This window comes from Acipenser ruthenus, chromosome 25 (genome assembly GCF_902713425.1).
Source record: "Acipenser ruthenus chromosome 25, fAciRut3.2 maternal haplotype, whole genome shotgun sequence".
In the NCBI taxonomy this organism is placed as follows: domain Eukaryota; kingdom Metazoa; phylum Chordata; class Actinopteri; order Acipenseriformes; family Acipenseridae; genus Acipenser; species Acipenser ruthenus.
The window spans coordinates 9,436,877-9,460,972 of record NC_081213.1 but is presented as its reverse complement, the minus strand read 5'-3'; the positions used below and the strand labels follow the sequence as shown (position 1 = coordinate 9,460,972).

The 24,096-nt window shown below is 43.3% G+C and overlaps 1 protein-coding gene across 3 annotated transcripts in view; it reads left to right on the top strand.

Annotated features, from left to right (window-relative positions):
• The first annotated feature begins 133 nt into the window (after window positions 1-133).
• Window positions 134-24,096, top strand: part of LOC131701552 (synaptotagmin-like protein 1) — a 37,433-nt gene continuing 13,470 nt past the window's right edge. Inside the window, exons 1-7 of one of the 3 annotated variants that reach the window (XM_059000216.1) lie at window positions 134-179; window positions 17,958-18,243; window positions 18,647-18,795; window positions 20,037-20,151; window positions 21,743-21,806; window positions 22,167-22,212; window positions 23,439-23,515. In XM_059000216.1, the coding sequence (XP_058856199.1) occupies window positions 149-179; window positions 17,958-18,243; window positions 18,647-18,795; window positions 20,037-20,151; window positions 21,743-21,806; window positions 22,167-22,212; window positions 23,439-23,515 (768 nt within the window). In that variant the 5' untranslated portion in view covers window positions 134-148. Of the gene's footprint in view, window positions 180-688; window positions 884-964; window positions 1,214-17,957; window positions 18,244-18,646; window positions 18,796-20,036; window positions 20,152-21,742; window positions 21,807-22,166; window positions 22,213-23,438; window positions 23,516-24,096 lie in introns of those variants that run through there. The other 2 variants (XM_059000217.1, XM_059000215.1) reach the window with 2 other exon arrangements.

Genomic DNA, 24,096 nt, shown 5'->3' with positions numbered 1-24,096 from the left:
CATACATGCCTAGTGTTATTTACTGTGGTTCCACCCACGTGTCTCATGTTTTCCCTGGATCGTCCGGTTTTGAGGAGTGCGTCCCGGGATTTCAATATGCTTTCCAAGGACACTAAACGATAACGTTTTTTATTCCAACAGCGCAGCAATGCAGTGTCACCACCGTACGCTGAGCGCAGGTTAGCTCAAGACACAAGATTTTAATGGGTTGTCAATGCTATGGTAGTATTATGAATGTTACCCTTTGAATGAATATAGGAATTCTAAAGAGGTTTTAAACTTTTACCAACTCTCCATAGGGGCAGGGTAAAACTAAAAACAACCAGCATAATATTTATCGACCTGAAAAGGATAATTAATGATTCATTCCAGTATAAAAGTAGAAATAGTAAAATAAACGTTGAGAAATAATTCTTGTCAAAAGGGTTAACCCTACCCAGTGCAGTCTTTTCAGCCATTAAGAGCATTGCATGGGATAGGCCACCTCTCAATAAAGTACTGGACTCAAAAAGGTTAACAGTTTATCACACTGAAATGAGAAATAAGCAACCTAGCTTTCTTAAAATGTCTTGCATTAAATACGTGCTTTGTTTGTTTACAGTTTTGCAACTTTTCTCCTTTTGAAAAGAACAAAGTAAGTAAAAAGGCTTTTAAAATCCACCCGTATTCCTCCGAGCTCCGCTTCGTGTTTTACTGCCAGCACACAGAGTGCAGGTGGGCGGCTCCGTGCGGAGGTACTGTCTATCTGACTGTGTCTCTCACACTCACACGGACGGCTTCGTTTCGTAGAGCGCTACCTGCCATCGTACCTGGGACGAGGCTTACCTGCCACCGGACTTCCTATCCAAGAAGGGCACGTTAGTGAGACCGACACAGACGAGAGGTAGGAGGGCATCAAATACCCTGCTGTGCCGCACTACCACGACTAGCAGTTTTCAACTTTTGCATTGTGGTTATGAATGCCACCACCAGCAGCAGAGGCAAACGTCGTAACCTTTATAGACACACCTGCCGAAAAGCAAGTGCAGTAGCCAGACTCCTCTAGATTATAGTTTGTGCCTGTTTTGGAATACCAGTACATTATAAGCCCACACCTGTCTAATAAAGGGGACGTAATACAACTCTTTATGGCCCTGCACGATCAGGAAACGCAGTATGCAAACAACGCACGTTTGTCTAAATAACCGCATTTGGAAACCACTGTTGGTGTTGTGTAAGTAGCTTTCTGTGCAATAACATGCTTGCTGACGTTGCAGCATACGGTAAAGTGAAAAAAAGCGTGACTGCCATGGATCGTAGATCACCTTGTATTTCTTGGAGTTATGTTTCCCTGAAGGACGTTTTTGTATTCGGGAGAGTGGTGTGTGCGTGTGCGTGTGTGGTGCTCTAGTGGGGTTGTGGGATCCTGCTACCCCTCACTGAAAAACGTGTCCCAGCAAAGCAAGTATTAACGAAGGCATTTAGATATTCATGAAAGCGTTTTTGCAGGTTATAACTTGCCCTGTAATACCGTACTATTATAATCTGGTTATTATCTATAACGTTTTGTGTAGCATTTATAAATTAACATGCAACTTCCCGGTTCACTCAATTTAAAGATTTCCTGTGTGCAATGTACCTGCTGATTAATTAACACTCACAGTAGATAATCAGAAATAAATAGGAAAAACCAAAAACAAACCCTTCATTCCAGTTATTGGGCACCTCTCTAAATCCAGTAGGTGGAAGGAGATTTTCTGTTTTTAAGAGTCTCGGATCCCAACTTCTTAAAACCATTTGTCTGCTTTACATATTGACAGAGATATTGATACCTAAAGTAGTTTATTCATCCCATTTCCAGAAACAAACTAAAAACAAATGTTGGGCCAGGTAGCCCTGTGAAAGAATGCAGGCTGTCTTGGGGAAGTTCTGGCAGGGTCTTGGGGAATGTTGAACTGGTGTAAGAGCTGGGGCTGTCTGTGAAATGATCCAGGGGTCAGAGCAGGTTCAGTGGTATAGTTAATAGCTCATCTCATCTCCCCAGCAGGGGTTAGCATTATACACAGAGCATGTTTTAGGACCCGTTGTGTAGGAGTTTGAGCCGTTCCAGCTTTTACTGCAAGCTTAAGGGACAATAGTTAGGGTTCAAAGTACTGTTTCTTGTAGTTCATAACGTAGATGAGAAATTTCAGTCTGGGTTTCAGCCTTCTCACAGCACTGAGACAGCACTTATTAGAGTGGTTAATGGTGTGCTGTTCTCCTCTGACACGGGCACACCTTCGGTTCTTATTAGAGTGGTTAATGATGTGTTGTTCTGACATGGGCACACCTTCGGTTCTTATTAGAGTGGTTAATGATGTGTTCTCCTCGGACACGGGCACACCTTCTCTATCACAACCTATCTCTTGAACAGGTTGCAATTTGTTAAATATTTTGAGTGTCTGTCTTGCTAAAATGGATGTTTGAAAACCTTTTAATGCTAAACTCAGATACAACAGAAGCAGATTCTGGGATCTCAGAAGCAAAAAAGTAATATGCCTGATTTACTCCTTGGTGGCTTCTCTTATGAACTTGCAGATGAAATGAGAAATCTGGGTGTGATCTTCAACCCAAATCTTTCTTTTGAGACACACATCAGGAATATTACTAAAATGTATTTTTATCCTCTAAGAAATATCGCCAAATTGAAAAGTATGCTTTCCCACTCAGATACTGAGAGATTGATGCATGCTTTTGTATCTTCTAGAATTGGTTATTGTAATGCTCTATTCTCTGGTACTCATAGCCATGTTATATCTCGACTGCAACTTATACAAAATGCTGCAGCTAGAATTTTAACTGGGACTAAGAGACGAGATCACATTACTTCTGTGCTAGCATCTCTGCACTGGCTTCCAGTCCCATTCAGGATAGATTTTAAGGTGTTGCTTTAACTTATAAGGCATTAAATGGCCTTGCCCCATCGTATTTAAATGATCTTTTAATCCCATATATTTCTAGACACCACTCAGAACACAGGATTACCAGGTTGCACCAGCTGCTTTTAAAACAACATTAAAAACATCCTTTCTGTTTCAGTGACATTGCGTGGCTTCCTTTGTGTTTGATCACAGGATAACGCTGTCCCGAAACAAAATACATCTGTCTTGATCATCCCAGTTTGGGAGGGTGTGGGGGCTGTTTGTTCTGTTCTATATATTTTTAAACCACGCTTGTGCATGCGTCTGTAGTGCGTACCAGTATGTGTGTCACACTTTACTCTGGAAAAACGCTTATCCAGTTGTGATGAAACGTGGTGTTAACTGCATTTAGCACATCAGAGTGGGGATACATGGAGTTGTCTGTCTGTCTGTCTGTCTGTCTGTCTGTCTGTCTGCACATAAGTCCATCCATATGTCACGCTTACATGTGTCCTGGGAACACAAGAAGTTATTCCACATACCCTAAATCAACCATTTTAATAAACGCTACCATGATACCAACACCTCATTTACCACTTACCCAATTTTCATGAAACTGTTAACTGCCATTTCCTATTCTGTGTCATTATGTACGTGCTATTTCTGTACGCCATTGTTACACGGATAGCTTTCATGTTGACTTTACAGCCATGGCAGTGGGGAGTGAAACACTTTGTTTTTGAAGCACAGTTTGACCTCCGAGGAGTCGCTTAGTCAGGTGTGGCATGCTAACTGTGACCTGTGAGAGTGAGTGTCACTGTGTTCCTGTTTTTCATGGTGAGCTGCGATGTTGTTTTGTCAGCAGAGTGCTGTGGTCTGAAACAGCCCCTTCATTTCCTGCTGTCAGATGTTGGTTACAACATCAGCTCAAACGTGCAGTGCTCAGTGTTGTTATAAACAGTAGTGTTCTCTCAGTGTTACATTGTTATACACAGTAGTGTTCTGTGTGTTACATTGTTATATACAGTAGTGTTCTCTCCGTGTTATATACAGTAGTGTTCTCTCTGTGTTACATTGTTATATACAGTAGTGTTCTCTCAGTGTTACATTGTTATACACAGTAGTGTTCTGTGTGTTACATTGTTATATACAGTAGTGTTCTCTCAGTGTTATATACAGTAGTGTTCTCTCTGTGTTACATTGTTATATACAGTAGTGTTCTCTCAGTGTTATATACAGTAGTGCTCTCAGTGTTACATTGTTATATACAGTAGTGTTCGCTCAGTATTAGTGTTATATACAGTAGTGTTCTCAGTGTTACATTGTTATATACGGTAGTGTTCTCTCAGTGTTATATACAGTAGTGTTCTCTGTGTTATATACAGTAGTATTCTCAGTGTTACATTGTTATATACAGTAGTGTTCTCTCAGTGTTACATTGTTATATACAGTAGTGTTCTCTCAGTGTTATATACAGTAGTGTTCTCTCAGTGTTATATACAGTAGTATTCTCAGTGTTACATTGTTATATACAGTAGTGTTCTCTCAGTGTTACATTGTTATATACAGTAGTGTTCTCTCAGTGTTATATACAGTAGTGTTCTCTCAGTGTTATATACAGTAGTGTTCTCTCAGTGTTACATTGTTATATACAGTAGTGCTCCCAGTGTTACATTGTTATATACAGTAGTGCTCTCAGTGTTACATTGTTATATACAGTAGTGCTCTCAGTGTTACATTGTTATATACAGTAGTGTTCTCTCAGTGTTATATACAGTAGTGTTCTCTCAGTGTTACATTGTTATATACAGTAGTGTTCTCTCAGTGTTATATACAGTAGTGTTCTCTCAGTGTTACATTGTTATATACAGTAGTGCTCTCAGTGTTACATTATTATATACAGTAGTGTTCTCTGTTATATACAACAGTGTTCTCTCAGTGTTACATTGTTATATACAGTAGTGTTCTCTCAGTGTTATATACAGTAGTGTTCTCTCAGTGTTACTGTGGCAGAGCAGGGCTCTGCCCTTAGAAATACTGGCAGGGAAGGAGTTAAATTCTCCTCCCTGCCCAGATTGATTGCTTCAGGTGGGAGCAGTCAGTCAATTAATTATTCAGTTATGGACTTAGCCACCTGGCATTAAAGGAGGCCTTAGCCTCCCAGTTGGAGAGAGAGTTCTGGAAGGAGAAGAAGAGTGTTTTTTGTTTGTGTTATTGAAACCAGTGAAGGCAACGCCCAGCCTGGAAGCTTTATTTTGTAAGTTTTGTTTTGTGTTGATTGTTTTGTGTTTTTGAAACCTTTTTGTTTGGCCCTTGTGCCTATTTATTTTGTATTTTTGTTTATTAAAAAGCTTTATTTTGAACTTTAAAACTGTCTCTGAGTCTCAAACCTCGGTCATCCTTGTCACAGTTACATTGTTATATACAGTAGTGTTCTCTCAGTGTTACATTGTTATATACAGTAGTGCTCTGTGTTACATTGTTATATACAGTAGTGTTCTCTCAGTGTTATATACAGTAGTGCTCTCAGTGTTACATTGTTATATACAGTAGTGTTCTCTCAGTGTTATATACAGTAGTGTTCTCTCAGTGTTACATTGTTATATACAGTAGTGTTCTCTCAGTGTTATATACAGTAGTGTTCTCCCTGTGTTACATTGTTATATAAAGTAGTGTTCTCTCAGTGTTATATACAGTAGTGTTCTCTCTGTGTTACATTGTTATATACAGCAGTGTTCTCTCTGTTACATTGTTATATACAGTAGTGTTCTCAGTGTTACATTGTTATATACAGTAGTGTTCTCTCAGTGTTATATACAGTAGTATTCTCAGTGTTACATTGTTATATACAGTAGTGTTCTCTCAGTGTTACATTGTTATATACAGTAGTGTTCTCTCAGTGTTATATACAGTAGTGTTCTCTCAGTGTTATATACAGTAGTGCTCTCTCTGTGTTACATTGTTATATACAGTAGTGTTCTCTCAGTGTTATATACAGTAGTGCTCTCTCTGTGTTACATTGTTATATACAGTAGTGTTCTCTCAGTATTACAGTGTTATATACAGTAGTGTTAAGGTGCTGATTCGGGTTCTTTCCTCTCTAGTGGGTCACAGTGCTCATTTGAAGCAGCGCTCTGATGAGCTGATGAAGTGGGAATGGTGACAGAGTGTGACGCTCCAGGGATGCAAGACTCCCATTTCATCAATGTGATCCGTTCCTGGTTTCACTATCAATGTAATAAGACATGCCTGAGCCTGTTACCTCTACACTGTGGCTAATCAAACTTGCATTAACACCTGGAATGGGTGAAACTCCTTTGCAATAGGAGTCTTATTTCCTTCCATGTGCTCCTTGTATTCAGCAGGTACAGCATGGATCTTGAGTGGCTGAAGTAAAGAGCTTCCCCACACCCTGTACTCGCTGCCAGCTTTTATTTTCCACTAAAGTACAGACCTTGAAACTCGCACCAGCCCTGCTGCACCCAGTCCTGGGTTTCAGAACTCCCCTGCTCAGGTTGTATTATTGAAATGAGTAGGTAGGTGCCAGGAGTTTGAGCGACCAGTCACTGGTAAATCTACTCCGAATGAACTTATCACAGCATGAATACGTGTCACCAGAGTCTCTAAGCTTTGTTAATAGGAGTTTGTACAGATATAAGGGAGAAACAGTTTATTAACACCAAACTCCCGTCTCCTGATCATTTAAATAATAATTGAATGTATTTCTGAAACCAACCCTTATAAAAGCTTCCCATAGTAAAAGCTTAGCAAAGTATAATAAAGCACAGTGAAAGCATGTTAGAACACAGGGAAGCATGGTAAAGCATATTAATAAACATGGCAAACCAGGGTAAACTATGGTAAGTGTAAAAATAAAGTGGGCTTTAATAAGGACAGGACTGGCTTCAGGACGAGTTCCAAGCCGAGATATTCCCCACTGGATTCCAGTTTTCTTTGCTTATTTCACGATTCTATATTTGATTGAATCAGGCTGTGTATTGGACATACTGGAGTCTAGCTGGGTTGAATCAGTCCTGTAATCCCGGGCCTAACCACAGATAGGTGCTTGGATCCAGGGTGATCCTCCAGTGCTGTAAAATGCTCTAAACAGTGTTCCCCGGCAGGGCTATAGGTTCAAATAAACCCGTAAGACAAGTAGACAAACATTTCAAAACAGATAGCCAGAGAGACCGGTCTGCTTGACTTTTCATATTCAAATGTGTGATTGGGTTATTGAAGGAGTGAATTATTGTTACTGAGCAGATCTTCTTGACATACCAGTTTGTTTACATTCCCCAACAGCAATTGATGCTGTACTGGTGGGTAACAAGCTTCCCCCCCACCCCTCACCAGATCCCTTTAATCTGCTGGAAGCATTTGTGCTAATAATGCAGATCTTTAATTAATACAGTCCAGGCAGCCTAAATGGTGCATTTCTTTCTTTGACATTGTGATTTTTGCATGAGTACCTGAGGCACCTTTCATGTGAAATTGGGTGTAGAATGATGAAGTGGAATATTCACTGTCTAAATATCACTGGAGCACAAGGTAGCCTCCACTAGGATGGTGATTTTCACATGAAAACGCATTGAAACGAGATCTTTGGAAGCCTGTGAGAAGTGCATAAAGAATACAGCAAGCTGTCCATTTTTATTTGAAAGAAAAAGTCATAAACAGGTTAGTCCTTCACTGTTTCAAAACAGGCACAGACGTTTGTCCCATTGCTTGTGTCTCACACGTCACTGGAAGGAGATCAGTCCGGGAGCAGGGGAAAAAGCCAGCGCTATTCTTAACAGATTAACAGCTATTTCCCATGATAAGTTACTGGAATAATGGAATACTGGAATAGTGTTCCAGAAGCCCTGCAGTGTTTGCAAGATGAATATTCCATTTGCTTTGCTGGGTCCTGCAATAGTGGGTTCAGCTGTAATTTCTTTCTAGAGATTACAGAGATCCCATTGTGTAGGAGACTGCATGTCTACATGCAGCACGATACAGCATTTAAATAGTGAATGGCAATAAACTGCCATACACTGTACATTCGCTGCTTTATAAACACAAAGGCTGACACCTATATTTACTACTTTATAAACCACTCACTGGGAGCTGTATCCCAGTAACAGCCTTCCGGCTCCATTAGTTTTACTTTTGAATGTTTTGTAATTGAATGTCACAGTCCCGTCGGATTGCACGTTTGCATTTTCAAACTCCATGCTTTGTTTTAGGCTGTTCATGCTAGAGATACTGGCACAGGATTAAAAGCCTTCACTTTGATGAAAGGACTCCCTTATTAATGTGCAGGTTACATGGATGGAAATAGGATTCCTATTGCATAGCATTTTCACCCGTTCTAGATTGTATTAGGAGTCTGATTAGCCTCAGTGTACAGCTGTGGCCACACATTTTGCATCACCCTATAGAATGAACTCATTTTGGTTCATAAAGTCGAATGAAATCTGCTGAATAATGTTACGTTAACATATTGAATTACATACCGCTTTGCAGTTTTCCATATACTGACAAGTTGCAAAATGTGACATTTCGAAATCTAACATGAAATACTGTACTACTATGATGGCTTCCGGTTGACTTTTGCATTATCATACTAGTTTCTTTGATTACATGATGTTGAATAAAATATCTACGTTATGTTCATATATATATATATATATATATATATATATATATATATATATATATATATATATATATATATATATAATATTATATTTTAATTGTCTCAGTCCTAAAATTATAGGTGATGCAACATTTTTATCCACAGCTGTATAGGTAACAAGCTCAGGTGTGTCTATAATTAAACTCCTAGTAAAACCAGGAATGGATCAAACTGGTGTGGGAGTCTTATTTCCATCCCTGGGTTAGTTTCAAAGACTTGATTTTAAATGACTCATTATTCTCATATTTGATGTTTCTGTATTGATGTTTAGTATCAGTAATCGTTATTTGTTTCAAATATGTCACCAGGAAGAATCGCGTAAAAAATATCTTGTAACCAAAGTGGTTTTAATATTACACATGCGATGCAAGCTGGCAGAATTAACTCAGTACAACATGGCCCTGGTCTTGAGATGTGGCCACGAATAGGTCAAAACACATTAACAACTTGACAGGTTTGAAAATCAAACTAAAATTTGTCCCATTTGTTAGAAATCTGCTTTTGTAGTTGCAAAGTATCGATTGGCTGGTTAGGGTGGATAATAAAATCAATTTTGACCAATCGCGTATTTGTTTGGTATTCGCTGCCTATAGATACAAACTGTAGCTTCAATACAGCAAGGCACAATGAAGAAGCTGGCAGATTGATTTTAGGGTTGATTCACAGTTGATGCTGTGATATAAGAGTGGCATCTGCTGCCTGATACCCGATGGCATTGTGGTGTTGTTGTTTAGATCTGCACAGTCCGTGCCTAAAATGAGTAGATTAATGAGTAACCCATCCAGAACTACAACATCCTGAAGTAGAACGCATTGCAATCATACTTGCTGATGAAGGCACTGCAAGGGCGGGTCAGCGTTTACAGTTGGGAATTGGGACGTGAGCCAGAGTTGATTCATATCTACTGTTTCCTGTTCCCTGCCCCCTTTAGCAAACACCTGGACAAATGCCCTTCCCATGCTCCCAGTGCTGCTCCCATAATCCTTTTCTTTGTTTTTTTTCTTTTTAAATTTGGAATCGCCAATTCTTTTTCCGATTTTTCTCCCCAATTTGAAATGACCAATTATTTTTATTTCAACCCGGTGAGCCGAGGACACCCTGGCCGACCTTAGCCCTCCCCCGCCCAGGCGGAGCTCAGCCAATTGTGCGCTGCTACCTGGGAGCTCCCGTCCACGGTCGGCAGTGGAATAGCCTGGACTCGAACCGTTGACCTCCAGGCTATAGGGCACATCCTGCATGTCACACGGAGAGCCTTTACCGGATGCGCCACTCAGGAGACCCTACTGCTCCCATAATCCTGTGCGAGTCGTGCTATTAGAATGATCCGGACCATGCTGGAACTCGCGTAACAGGAAACTGTATCCTGTGCTGTCTGTAGCGCAGCGATATATTTCTCAACATAATCCCGGTTGTTTTGGGTTTTCTGTTTGCACATCCTTGTTCATTGGGGATGATGTTTCCCCACTTTTACTGAGGATGGCTCACCAGCTGAAAGAGTATTTCATGCCTGTGCATTGCATGGTGTATGCGATGTAACAGGGCTGGTTTTTTCACAACACGGTGGCACTCCTATCATCCAGCGCATCAGCACTGCTGCTGCAGAGGAGCATGATCTGGAGACACTGCAGTGCTCATACACAAAGCGGATAGTATTCTCCAGCCGATTGAGGACCCACGATGTAAAAATGGAACTATAAAAAACAACTGGGATTGTAATCTGCTGAGGTAAGGTAATGTGTTTCCTGTCAACACTGCAGAGGGGTCTGGAACTGCAATCCTTCAGTCTGGACTGTGCAGGTGTATCAAAGACAGTGCTATCGATGAAGAGGTGTTGCTGCTTCCTCAGGGGTGCAAATCATTTTGAAAATAGGTGCTAAACTGTTCTGAAAGCTTAGCACCAGAGAGCCTGCTGGTGCTAAATGATCAAATATCAAATCACACCCTAATCACCCCCCCCCCCCCTTTGTTTTGAGTGTTTTGTGGATGAGTGTGGGTGGGTCGTGTGCAGGAGCATTGCCAGAAATACTTACGCAAAACTGAGCCACATCAACATCCCTTCTCATGCTGATAACAAATCTGTAACACCATGCTGGAAAGTGTTTCAGCCAATCAGAGAGCTGCATTTTTGTTCTTTCCTGAGTTTCACAGCACCTACACTGTCACATTAGAAAACTGCAATCAAACCGCATCAGCGTTTCCTTTTGTAAAAATGAATAAACACAGCGCACTGCCATCGAGACAGAACAGCAACCACACTGACAGCAGCCAAATAGTCCACAACAACAATAAAAGATACAAATAAACCTATGTGAAATACAGACTTAAACGAGGGAAGAAACTAGCTTACTAATATTTAATGCTGGTTCCATTTCTAATCATGACTCTCGCAATCGCAACAACTAATGAAATCATTACTCACCCCCTAAGCGTGGCATAAAAAAATAAAACATTAATAATAATAATAATAATAATAATAATAATAATAATACAACTGGGAAATGATGTGTTAATGATTAGGGAAATGTATAATTCATTTTAATATAAGACACTGATCAAATTAAAATGTGTTCAATCCTGGAAGAGCAGCAGAATTCAGATCATGCAGGACTGAGATTCAATACCGACAATGTATTTTTGGCGCTTAAAACTCCACTGCCATTAGTGCCAGAAACACGGGCAGGTGCTTTTACTGTTGTTTTTAAAACTCCACTGTCATTAGTGCCAGAAACACGGGCAGGTGCTTTGACTGTTTTTGTCCCCTCTGACATTCTTTCTGGATCATCAGAAGAGAGATTTTTTGCTCTTTTTGAAGCTTCAACCAAACGTATCTGCTTCCGTTTGTTCATTACTACCACTAAGTAAACAGTACAATTCTATATGCCAACCGATTGCACGACATTACATGCAAGTCCACACTTGTGAAGCAGAAATTTTGCAAACCAATGGTAGGCACAGTGTGTACAGTGCATATGGCTGTGGACGCCTGAGAGAAACTATCAGCATCGATCTATGAGGTACCGTGGTGCTAGAATCTAGCGCTGTAGCACCAGATTTGCACCCCTGTTCCTGGTGCATAATCACTTCCTGTGCTGGAGTTCAGACTCACTCCAGTGGTCCCAGCATGCACCAGCCTGTCTGTAGTGTTCTATTTGAAATATTAGCACAAAAAATACAGAAGAACCAAAATATTCTCAGTATGATAATACAGTGACCAGAACTAATGCTCCCAGAGCTGATAGCTGTTGGTTTTGGGTATTTTATGATCCAGTGTTAAATAGCATTTAATATGTCCACAGTAATGCCATGCTTGCGAATGAACCCTGGTGCTATGGCGGTTAGAGGACACTCACTGACCTTCAGTTCTCCTGAGCGTTGTGGACATTACCACAGTGAGTGAGTGTTATGAGACAAACTGAGGAGAAAAACAGGTGTGAAATAATAAGACTTCAAACCATACAGAAAAATGAGCCTGCCTGCCTGCCTGTCTGTCTGTCTCTGCCTGTCTGTCTGTCTGTCTCTGCCTGCGTCTGTCTGTCTCTGCCTGCCTGCGTCTGTCTGTCTCTGCCTGCCTGTCTGTCTGTCTGTCTCTGCCTGCCTGTTTGTCTGTCTCTGCCTGCCTGCCTGCCTGTCTGTCTCTGTCTGTCTGTCTCTGCCTGTCTCTGCCTGTCTATCTCTGCCTGCCTGTGTCTGTCTCTGCCTGCCTGTCTGTCTGTCTCTGCCTGCCTGTCTTCAGTGCACACCGAGGCACAGAGTGTGGTTTAGCACGCCTTTCCTGCACATCCTGTAAGCTGTTCTGCAGAAGACGATGCAGCCTGTGTTGAGAGATCTGTACAACATGCATACCAGGGATAGTATTAACACTGTCACCTGTGTTGCACACTAACTCAATATTTAGTGGCACCCCAATATATAAACTCTAGCCTGTTCAGTGTAAATTAAAGTACTTAAATTCATTCCAGTTAATCTCAGGTGATATGTATCGCCATCACTTCATAGATCTCACGTTTCCTGTATAATCTGTTTTTCACGGGTATTTTTTTATCAGAGTTATTCTTCTGGTATTGTGCTGTTCATAGTGTCTCATTTATTTCCAATTGTTTAAAACACAAACTGTGGGGTTAGTTGGGGTCCTGTGACCTGCAGCACAGGAAGGCAGTGGGTTGCTCCTGGTGAGGGGCTCCACACAAGCTGGATAGCAGATAGCCATTGCACAGCGTCTTTGTGAGAGTCACATTTGAGTAAAATACCAGTGGTGGTATTGCAGAAGCTTTCTCGTGTGAAACCTTAACATTGCTGCAACCCTAACTGCTGTTTTTTTTTTTTTTTTTTAGTTAGAATTGTGTGGCATGTTCATCTGTATGCAGGATTATTTTGACAAAGCCTTAACAGGGATTGGTTGATTCTGAACACGCTAAAAGGAAACTTGGTAATGCATTTAGACAAAAGCAAGGATTCCATGCATGTCTTGCACAGCACTGCACTCACGTTGGGATTCTCTTATTGTTGTCCTGTGTGGTGTCTGTCTGCTTGTACTGTTCTTACGAGAGACATCCTGCACGTGACTTACTAACTTGTTATAAAAAAGAAGGTTGGACTCCGGAACGGCTCAACTCAATCTAAACTTTATTTTTTTGAATTGTTTTGTAGATCAGATGTAGAAGATAAGAGGTCTAGGGGCCCATTCCAAACAACAACTAAATACAAGGATAAGGAATGATTTCACGAATGGCTTGCTCAAAACCTGCTGTCATTTTTTTCTAAGTTCAGGTCTGGCAAATTCCTTAAGTGTGGTCTGTGCTTCCGTGCGTCATCCCATCATCCTTGTATCCTGCTTGGATAGTTCTTGCTTGAAACTTGCATTTATGGTTCTCGTCCTGCTTGATCCAGTAGTTTTGATTGATGTGAGAAGATACCTTCAGTGGGTTTTTATTGGTCTGAGAGAGACACCTTCACTCAAAGCAGCTGACCCATTGAAGACATCGGGCTTTATTCACAAAGGAATGTTTTTTTTTTTTTTATGAATAAAATCTAATTTGATATTCCAGAAAACTGATCTGGACTAGTTGCATTAACAGTGATAAAGAACAGTTTTGTAAATGTCAAACTGGATTTGATTCCTAAAAACAGACTTTTTGTGGGAAAAAAAAGTCTTTAAATAACTCTTTAAGTTAACCCTTTCTGAACAGAGCCCATGGAGAGAGACTTCTATCGGAGTTTATCATTGCATTCTAGACGTAGTTTACCCCTGCTGTTAAGTTGTTTCGGAGGTGGTAAAACCTTGGCAGCACTCGTTCATTACGAGAGGAGCCAGCCCAGGCTGGGCCCATCACAATGACTAGGAGCTGTGAGATGAGAAGCTTGCTGATGATGAAAGGGCTGCCTCTGTTTCCTAGCTGCCTAAGTGGTTTCCTTTCTGTGGCAAAGGCTGTTCTGTGGGTAACAGAATGCTTGTCTTGCCCTGTGGGTGAAAAGTCTAGCCCTTTGTGTGAGTTGTTCACATGTTGAAAATCTCTTACCATGCTTTGTTAAAGCAGATTCAGCTCACTGTTTCTGCACTCGCTCGCTCTGGGGTGCTGGGTGAAGCACACGGTACACCAGGGCAACTTTCAGACAACTTGATCTGGCAACTGATTTAGCAGAAGATATTTTCAAGCAATTGTTCTTATAACCGAATTGCAACTGTGAAAGAAAAGGTACAAAACAACCCCTTTACCGTTAAATACATAACATACAATACTACACTGTTCTGTAAACACAAGAGATTGAGTGCATTTTCTGTGGCTAAAGTAAAGCAGAGCTCACAACAAGACTGGTGTCCACGGGGCTGGTTGGGTAGCAGAGGTGTTATACTGTTGTGTGAATGGTTGCCTGATGCTCAATGTCATGCCCCTGCAGACCAGTGCTTCTTGATGTCTGTGGTTTCCATGCTCTGTAATTTGATTCCTGGTTGCTAGGTGTGGTGGCCGGTGATGTCACAGTGAGGGTGTGTGCCGGACTGTGGAACAAAACAAACTGTGCTGCAGCCTGGTGTGTCAACAATACACACTTTCCAGTGCTGAAGAACAGAATCAACACTGTGTTCAAACACCAGCCCAGCCTCCTTCAGTGATCTAGGAGAGCTGGCTTTCAGTATAAATTCCTTCCTCCTGGTCCCTTAACTCTAACCACTAGGCCACACTGCCTCCCTCCCTCCCAGTCCCTCAGCTCTAACCACTAGACCACACTGCCTCCCTCCATCCCAGTCCCTCAGCTCTAACCACTAGACCACACTGCCTCCCTCCCTCCCAGTCCCTCAGCTCTAATCACTAGACCACACTGCCTTCCTCCCAGTCCCTCCGCTCTAACCACTAGACCACTAGACCACAATGCCGCCCTCCCAGTCCCTCAGCTCTAACCTCTTGACCGCATTGCCGCCTTCCCTCCCAGTGCCTGAGCTCTAACTACTATACTAAACTGCCTCCCTCCATCCTAGTCCCTAGCAGTCCCCATTATCCCCCAGTACTCAGCTCTTAAAATATGGATATTTTACATAAGTAGAACCTCAACTGAGTTTTAGGGAAATGATTTCTAACAAAAAAACAGAAGTTCCTGAAACGGTTCCCCTTGGTAATGTGTAGAGTTCTCTGTCTATCTGGTGGATGGAGAGTCCCTGCAGTTGAGAGTTTGGGGAGGCGGCCCCTCCCAGACACAGTGTTTGGGCTGATCTCAGCCTGGTAGCTGTGCAACACTGTGGAGTCCTGTATGTACCTCACACAGATTCAACGCTGTGCAACACTGTGGAGTCCTGTATGTACCTCACACAGATTCAACGCTGTGCAACACTGTGGAGTCCTGTATGTACCTCACACAGATTCAACGCTGTGCAACACTGTGGAGTCCTGTATGTACCTCACACAGATTCAACTCTGTGTAACACTGTGGAGTCCTGTATGTACCTCACACAGATTCAACGCTGTGTAACACTGTGGAGTCCTGTATGTACCTCACACAGATTCAACGCTGTGTAACACTGTGGAGTCCTGTATGTACCTCACACAGATTCAACGCTGTGCAACACTGTGGAGTCCTGTATGTACCTCACACAGATTCAACGCTGTGTAACACTGTGGAGTCCTGTATGTACCTCACACAGATTCAACGCTGTGCAACACTGTGGAGTCCTGTATGTACCTCACACAGATTCAACGCTGTGTAACACTGTGGAGTCCTGTATGTACCTCACACAGATTCAACGCTGTGTAACACTGTGGAGTCCTGTATGTACCTCACACAGATTCAACTCTGTGTAACACTGTGGAGTCCTGTATGTACCTCACACAGATTCAACTCTGTGTAACACTGTGGAGTCCTGTATGTACCTCACACAGATTCAGGGAAGAGGTGTGTTCATTCAGGTTGATAATGGAACATATTCTACAGACTGATTCCACAAAAACAAGATTCAGATTTGATTTTGTTTCAGAGACGTCTCTGAGTGCTGTGTGAATTTATAATGGCTAGGCTGTTATCGCAGTTTTCCTCCTCGGGCCTCTTACTCACTATATATCTTGGTGTCCCTGAATAGAAAATGTTCTCCTATTTAAAACTATGCAAAAGATTTTAATGAGCAGTCTGTCCCACAACTGCTGTGATACCCCAAATATGATCCACTTACTACCAATGCGTTATCCAGCAGCTGTACTGCTTTCCTTGAAAAAGGAGAACATTTCGAGGTACCATTACACTTGTGGGATGTCTTGTTAATACATTTTTTGCATAGTTGCTTTCAGGTGTTCACAAGCCGCTCTTCAATTTAAACATTTATTTTTTAACTTCATAATAACTTCTACCTAAGAGTTTGAGGTTCTCTCATTGGTAGGAATACTGGCACAGTGGGTGTGAAGCGCTGTCTTTGTGTGCGTTTGCAAGCATGTGGGTGCGTTTGTGTGCTGGCCATGCTCCTGAAGACCTCTTTGCAGCTGTAGTTGCTTTTTTAAATGATGTGGCGGCATACAGGTAGTTGAACGAGCAAAGGGGAATTGAAAATCGCACAGACAAAAGGCTAGGTCAGAACTACAGCAGGAAGAGATATCAAAAGACATCATAACGCCAGCTGCTTCTGTGTTGTGGTTAGATTGCATTTCTTTGAGGGTTTGGTCCCATTTGTAATAAGGAGCTTGTTGGTTGTGTTCTACATGCCCTGCAAGCCGTCCTGTTTTTAAATTCTGAGCATGTCCTTTGCATGTGGTATTCGGGGGGTGCAGCACAATGCAGTCACTGTCTCTGTCAGGAGTCATGCTTTATACAGCTGGTAGCTTCACATGATGGCTTCTTCTGGTCTAGCCAACATATAATGATGGGTAACTAGAGCAGAAGAGCAGCTTCTGAACTCCTAAAGAAGAAATCTTACAAAGATCAAACAGTGGATCCCTTAGAAAAGATTCCTTTAGTAAAACCAGGAGTTTAAACCAGTAATAAAGCACAGTAAAAGCATGGGTAAGCATTGGCATGGCAAATTGGTAAATGCATACCATGGGAAAAGCATGGCAATACCTTGCAAATTTATCATGGGGAAACTTTTATAAGGGATAAGAACCCGACACAAATTCTAAAGACATGGATTAAAACACTATTATAAAATGGTCTCTTACAGTATGAAAGTGTCTTGTTATTTCAAAGAGCCTATTGAATATAAATCGGAGTGGTCCTGTTCTGTACTAACTGTGCCCCACCCTCATGTCCATGTCAGAGGTGTAGTCCCGCCCTCATGTCCATGTCAGAGGTGTAGTCCCGCCCTCATGTCCATGTCTGAGGTGTAGTCCCGCCCTCATGTCCATGTCAGAGGTGTAGTCCCGCCCTCATGTCCATGTCCGAGGTGTAGTCCCGCCTTCATGCCCATGTCCGAGGTGTAGTCCCGCCCCCATGTCCATGTCCGAGGTGTAGTCCCGCCCCTTATGTCCATGTCAGCGGTGTAGTCCTGCCCTCATGTCCATGTCAGAGGTGTAGTCCTGCCCTCATGTCCATGTCAGCGGTGTAGTCCTGCCCTCATGTCCATGTCAGCGGTGTAGTCCCGCCCTCATGTCCATGTCAGAGGTGTAGTCCTGCCCTCATGTCCATGTCAGCGGTGTAGTCCTGCCCTCATGTCCATGTCAGCAGTGTAGTCCCGCCCTCATGTCCATGTCAGCGGTGTAGTCCCGCCCTCATGCCCATGTCAGAGGTGTAGCCCCGTCCGCTGGGAGTTCACACTGGGGGGTGGTTTGATTTAGATGGGCTTGCCTGGTCCTGAACAGTGTGAAGATAGTCTAGTCTGCTCTGAGAATCTTTTATACATGTCCAGTATATTAAACACAATGCCAAGAACAAAAGTTAAAACAACTGAATTGGAAACCCTGGATCCAGCCTGCTGTCTTTCCTTTGCTAAGGTTTGAGGAGCAGGTTTGAAGACGGGCAGTGGAGGGGATGCAGTGTGAGGCCTGGGAGGTCTGCCATGGGACTGAATGATTGTGAGGGCCCCCCTTCTCACCCGGCCCTGCGATGCCTAGACCCCACTGTGAGCTCTAGAGAGGCCCCCACGCCGCCTCACACCCCTGCCATGGACCCCGAGGCCCCCCTGGACCTCAGCTTCCTGTCGGAGGAGGAGCAGAGCGCCATCCTGGAGGTCCTGCTGCGCGACTCGGAACTGCGCAGCCTGGAGGAGGGCAGGATCAGGTAGGGGGCGCTCTTACCACTGCGCAGGGGGGAAAGCTGTGAAGGGATAGCAGCTGATAAACCTGAGCTGTTGCACTTTAGTGACAGATGTGTAGTATTGAAAGAAACACATGTTATAGCAAACTTGCATTTTTATTTTAGACGTGGTACCGGTACTACATTAGGTGATGTTTTTCTCTGTTGTGTTTATTATTATTGATGATGATGATGATGATGATGATGATGATGATGATGATAATTTGTTTTACATTTACTGAAAACAAGTTTTTCTTAAAATCTTTGCTTGAGCTTGGAATAGCCAGGGGAATGCACTGTTTGTTCATCTTTTTCTAGCTGATCTATCTATTTGTCCTTCCTGTTCGTTCAGGACAGTGTTCACTCTCCCCTCTCCCATCCTCTCCAGTAAACTGAGACACAGCGTGTTGGACCCCAGTGAGTTGAAGATTCTGACGGGAGACTGGTTCAGCGATATGCGGTCCACGCGGCACCAAGACCAGAAGTACGGTCCAGACATCGTCCGTGCGTCCATCCGGCGCAAAAAAACTCCCAAAGGTACAAGCTGGCACTGTGCTGTCCCGCCAGGGCTAGCTCCCGTCCCAGGGTCTGCTTGCAGTGAAAGAGACCCTGCAGAACACACGTGCTACTTCATAGTGACAGAGACCCTGCAGAACACACGTGCTACTTCATAGTGACAGAGACCCTGCAGAACACACGTGCTACTTCATAGTGACAGAGACCCTGCAGAACACACGTGCTACTTCATAGTGACAGAGACCCTGCAGAACACACGTGCTACTTCATAGTGACAGAGACCCTGCAGAACACACGTGCTACTTCAAAGTGACTTACACAAGTCTTAATCCGTGCCAGTGCCAGCAATGAAAAAGGAACCATTGTTACTGGTTCCCTTTTCATGTTTGAACTACTACACAGGAAGTGATTAGATACCAGGAAGCAGCAGCAGCCACATTCAGTCTTTACAGCCAAGAACCAACAAGATGGTTTGTCACTCCCATCAGCAGTCATTTTTGATGTGAGTGGTATTCTGGACGTGTTCTGCACTATATGAAGGGTGCATCTCCTGTTACAAGGTAGTTTTAGTCACAATGGTCAAGACAGTAGATATTTGATAGAGGGCTGAGGGTAGGGACTGCTTACAGATTTCCACAAGCAACAGTTTCTCTCTGTGGGCCATTCTGGAGAAGTAGATTTCCCTGCAGATTCCTCTCCCAGCATGATAAGCCTTCCCTGAAGGAGGAGGATTGGCCCTCCTGAACAATTTCAACATTGACACTTCAATTTCAAACAGTTTCTAGTCCTGTCTGAGTGGCAAGCCCAGTGCGCAGGTCTTTTAACCATTGGGCACAGCTGTGTGTTTCTAATAAGGCATGGTCCTTTTACTCTGGAAAGTGATCTGCCTTTTCCAAACTGTCAAATTAAATGACAAAGTGAGCGCAGAGCAGCAGTTTGTACTGGGATCAGCTCCCATTGAGAGTGCAGAGCAGCAGTTTGTAATGGGATCAGCTCCCATTGAGAACGCAGAGCAGCAGTTTGTACTGGGATCAGCTCCCATTGAGAGTGCAGAGCAGCAGTTTGTAATGGGATCAGCTCCCATTGAGAGTGCAGAGCAGCAGTTTGTAATGGGATCAGCTCCCACAGCAGGATTGCAGTGTTCTAGTTTGTCAGCTGTCATCGGGGGCACTAATTTGCCCAGGGGCACAGCATTGGGGACTGCTGCTGTAGCCCTACCCTCTGTATGAGGCCCCTGGTAAATTCCCCTTGCTCTGTCACAGGTGAAGCAGAGCAGACTGGAAGCCCGGCACTGCAGAGGAACAAGGAGACCCCCAGCCTGCCCGACGAGGGCAATGAAAGAGCAGCCGAGACAGAGGGGCAGGGAGAGAACACTCTGTGAGTCCACTGCACTATTAGCATCACCTGCGGGGCGACAGGGATACAATACAAAACAAAACGCCTGGCATGAAGGAGCCTTTAGCTGGAGCGGTCCTAACAAACAGTGAAATATTTACGTACCTTAGAGCACAGCTAGGGATGAAGCATGCTTAGGACTTTCTTTACCATTTAAATCACCATCGCTATTCTGGATGCATCACAAAAAAAAATCTGTGATCTTTAGTTTTGTGCATTTTCATTTGCAAGTGAACTGTGACATTAGGGCCTTATTGAGCACTATAATCTGCAATTTTGAATGCTGACTTTGGATACTGTTTTAATTCTGGAAACTGGTGTTTGTTGTTTTTTATAATCTTTTGCTGAATTGCATTGTCTTTTACGTTGAACGCAGTTCTGTGCATGGGTAACATTTTGATTTCATTTTGCTGTTGGGTCGTTAACAGGGAATTTTACATACTGCTACAATACCTACCGGATTTAAAAGTATCTACTGTATCGCAGTCCACAGTCGTCTTTCTTGGCAAGGATATTTTCAGAATCATATCATTCTGAATTAAAATATTTCTATTAAAAATATATTACTGTACCAACAAAACCAACTACAGTACATCTAAATGGAAGCCTACTTATTTTAAAACACAGTCCTTTCAGCTATGTATTTTTGACATTGTATTTTTTTTGGGTACCCTGAAAAAATGGACAAGGGTTGGAACGGGCTAAAATAAAATATTCAGATATGCGTCACACTCTTAACCGTCACTGAAGTCCAAATGTTATAGGGTTGGTTATGTGAGTGCTGACTATAAGTACATTAGCGATGTTTAAGGTGATGTCTGTCTTGCAGAGGGTTGGGATCAGTGTGATGCTGTCTATAGGGTGTAAGGGTTGGGATCAGTGTGATGCAGTCTATAGGGTTTGAGGGCTGGGGTCAGTGTGATGCAGTCTATAGGGTGTGAGGGCTGGGGTCAGTGTGATGCAGTCTATAGGGTGTGAGGGCTGGGGTCAGTGTGATGCTGTCTATAGGGTTTGAGGGCTGGGGTCAGTGTGATGCAGTCTATAGGGTGTGAGGGCTGGGGTCAGTGTGATGCAGTCTATAGGGTGTGAGGGCTGGGGTCAGTGTGATGCTGTCTATAGGGTTTGAGGGCTGGGGTCAGTGTGATGCTGTCTATAGGGTGTGAGGGCTGGGGTCAGTGTGATGCAGTCTATAGGGTGTGAGGGCTGGGGTCAGTGTGATGCTGTCTATAGGGTGTGAGGGCTGGGGTCAGTGTGATGCTGTCTATAGGGTGTGAGGGCTGGGGTCAGTGTGATGCTGTCTATAGGGTGTGAGGGCTGGGGTCAGTGTGATGCTATCTATAGGGTTTGAGGGCTGGGGTCAGTGTGATGCTGTCTATAGGGTTTGAAGGCTGGGGTCAGTGTGATGCAGTCTATAGGGTGTGAGGGCTGGGGTCAGTGTGATGCTGTCTATAGGGTTTGAGGGCTGGGGTCAGTGTGATGCAGTTTATAGGGTGTGAGGGCTGGGGTCAGTGTGATGCTGTCTGTAGGGTGTGAGGGGAACCCTGCTGACCTGCAGTATGGTTTTTTTTTGCAGGTCTCTGGACACTGTGGACAAACACTCACCTGCAGAAACAGAAGAGGGAGAAGAGGCCTCACAGGTCAGCTTGAAACATCGTTTATTTTTAGCGATTGCTCATCAATTTGAAATGCCTCATTTGAATGTACTGTTCATGTCTGAAGATCAGCGGACACACTCTGTTCCTGCTGTCAAGCCAGTCATGTCTTTATAAACCTTCCAAACCTAAGCAAGGCTGTTACCAAGCTACAGAGCAGAGCGCCCAGACTGGGAGGGCTTTGCCTTGCAGCCGTTACACTGCAGTTAAAAGCACTCCAGAGTTCTGTCATAAGGTCAGCTGCAAACAAGCCCTTAATATTGTGCCCTCATTCGTGGAGTATCCTCTGTCTTGTCTCCGTACAGAGGCGTGCCTTTAATTGTGTGTGTCTCTGTATTGTTCCAGGTCAGTGCTGTTCCAGAGCCCTTCAATGGTACTGCAGACCTACAGGGTAAATACTACCAGAAGCACTTCCTTTATTCTTTGGATAATAAAGTTATCGCTGAAAATGGGTTTGACTTTTTCTGCTATAAAACTCTTGTTGTTTTCCTTTTGGGTGTGGGTGAAAACTGCATTCTAACTGTTAATGTAACTCTGGAATCTTTCTCTAAAAATCTGTAAAAAAAAAATCAAATAAGGACCTTAAATATGTAACAGAAACACAATGATTTGAAATCAGATTAATCCCCTGTTCACTGCGATCCCTACAGGGTCTCTGAGGCTGGTAAGAGAGTGACAGCAATGCTTCCTAAAGATCGTATGACCCCTCGCTTTGTGAAGGGGATGTAATGCAGGCGCTAGTACATCTGTCTGTCCTTCACCCATCCACCTGTATGTCACCTACATTTTTGCATGTATGTGTCATGAAACTTGCTAATTCCTATTCTATACTGATCTGTACATACTGTTGATGAATTTGCAGCCATGGCGACACTTACTGAATAGTTTCTGGTTTGATCAGGATAAGCCACGAATTGAATTCGTTTTACAGCGCTGGGGATTCACCATGGATTGCACCAGCTACCTATTTTTAAATAACCCCAACGCTGAAGATGTTTCTGCAGTCCGATGAACAGTAGCTGCTGCACTCTGCAGTGCAAGCTGCTTTAACTCCAGGACAGGTTTGCATAGCAGTGAACTGCAAACAAATGAGCAGCCTCTGCGCCTCCTGCAAATCCTGTTCCTGAACCGGAACCCACACTGAGCAGAGCAAATAAGCATGAAGTGACTAGCGATGCACATCCTTTCGCATTCCTCAGGCTGAAGCCAGGACTGGTGGATGTGCATTTCAACTGGAACCCCCTGGTTCTGTGACTACCTTTCTAAATCCACAAGGCTTGAACCAACGGCAAGGAAAAACGGCTTTAAATGAGAACTCCAAGGGCATTGTGTGTAAAAGAGTCAGACGTTCCACCACACTGCTGGAGTTAACAAACCAAGGGCTGAATTCTCAAAGCTATTTACTTTAATTCATCTTTGGCACATATTTTTCAGCAGGAGAAACGCACCTGATGAAGTTACTTAGTGTTTTTTCGATTCAGAAATAAACGTGCTAATGATGATTTGGAGTTAATCACTTTGAGAATCAAGCCCCTAGCCTCACTTCTGTGTCCCAAATGGTTAAACCCAATTGAACCTGTAACATCAGTGTTCTGTTTGGCTCCCTGTGTGTTTCAGAGAGCGCTGCCTTCCCCAGCAGGAAACCTGAGGAGCTGGAGAGTGTGCCTCAGCCTGTCCCCACTGTGTCAGTGCAGGTGAGTCACACCCAGTTTACAAGCCCATGCCTGTTGAATTAGTGTCTGAAGCAGCTCTGTGACGCCTGTGAGATAGACACACATTGTAAGGTGGAGGTTTACAATCCATTTCCCTGCTTGTGATTAGCTTCAATAGCCTTTCTCTGTTCATCATTGTTCCATTCAGTCATTATCTCTAATACAGAACTATTAACCAGTTCTTTACTGCTCGTTTGCACTGCTACAGGCTCACAAGCACTTTAAAGCTGCGTTTCTACTTGGGGTGGCACTGACTGCAAAACTGTCTAGAAATTAAACTAATTCGACAAGACTGTGTGTTTTACTATCCATTCCCCACGCTGAGACCCGAATGAGCCTGCTTGCAGAGGGAGGGGAAGATATCACTGGAACAGCACAGTATTTTACGAGCTTGATTAGCCACAGTGTACAGGTAACAAACTCAGGTGTGTCTTATAAAACCAGGAATGGATCAAACCGCTATGCAATGGGAGTCTTATTTCCATCCCTGCTTTACTACCCATTCTCCACACTGAGACCTGAATGAACCAGCTTGGTTGGGGCAAACACTAAAGCAGCACAGT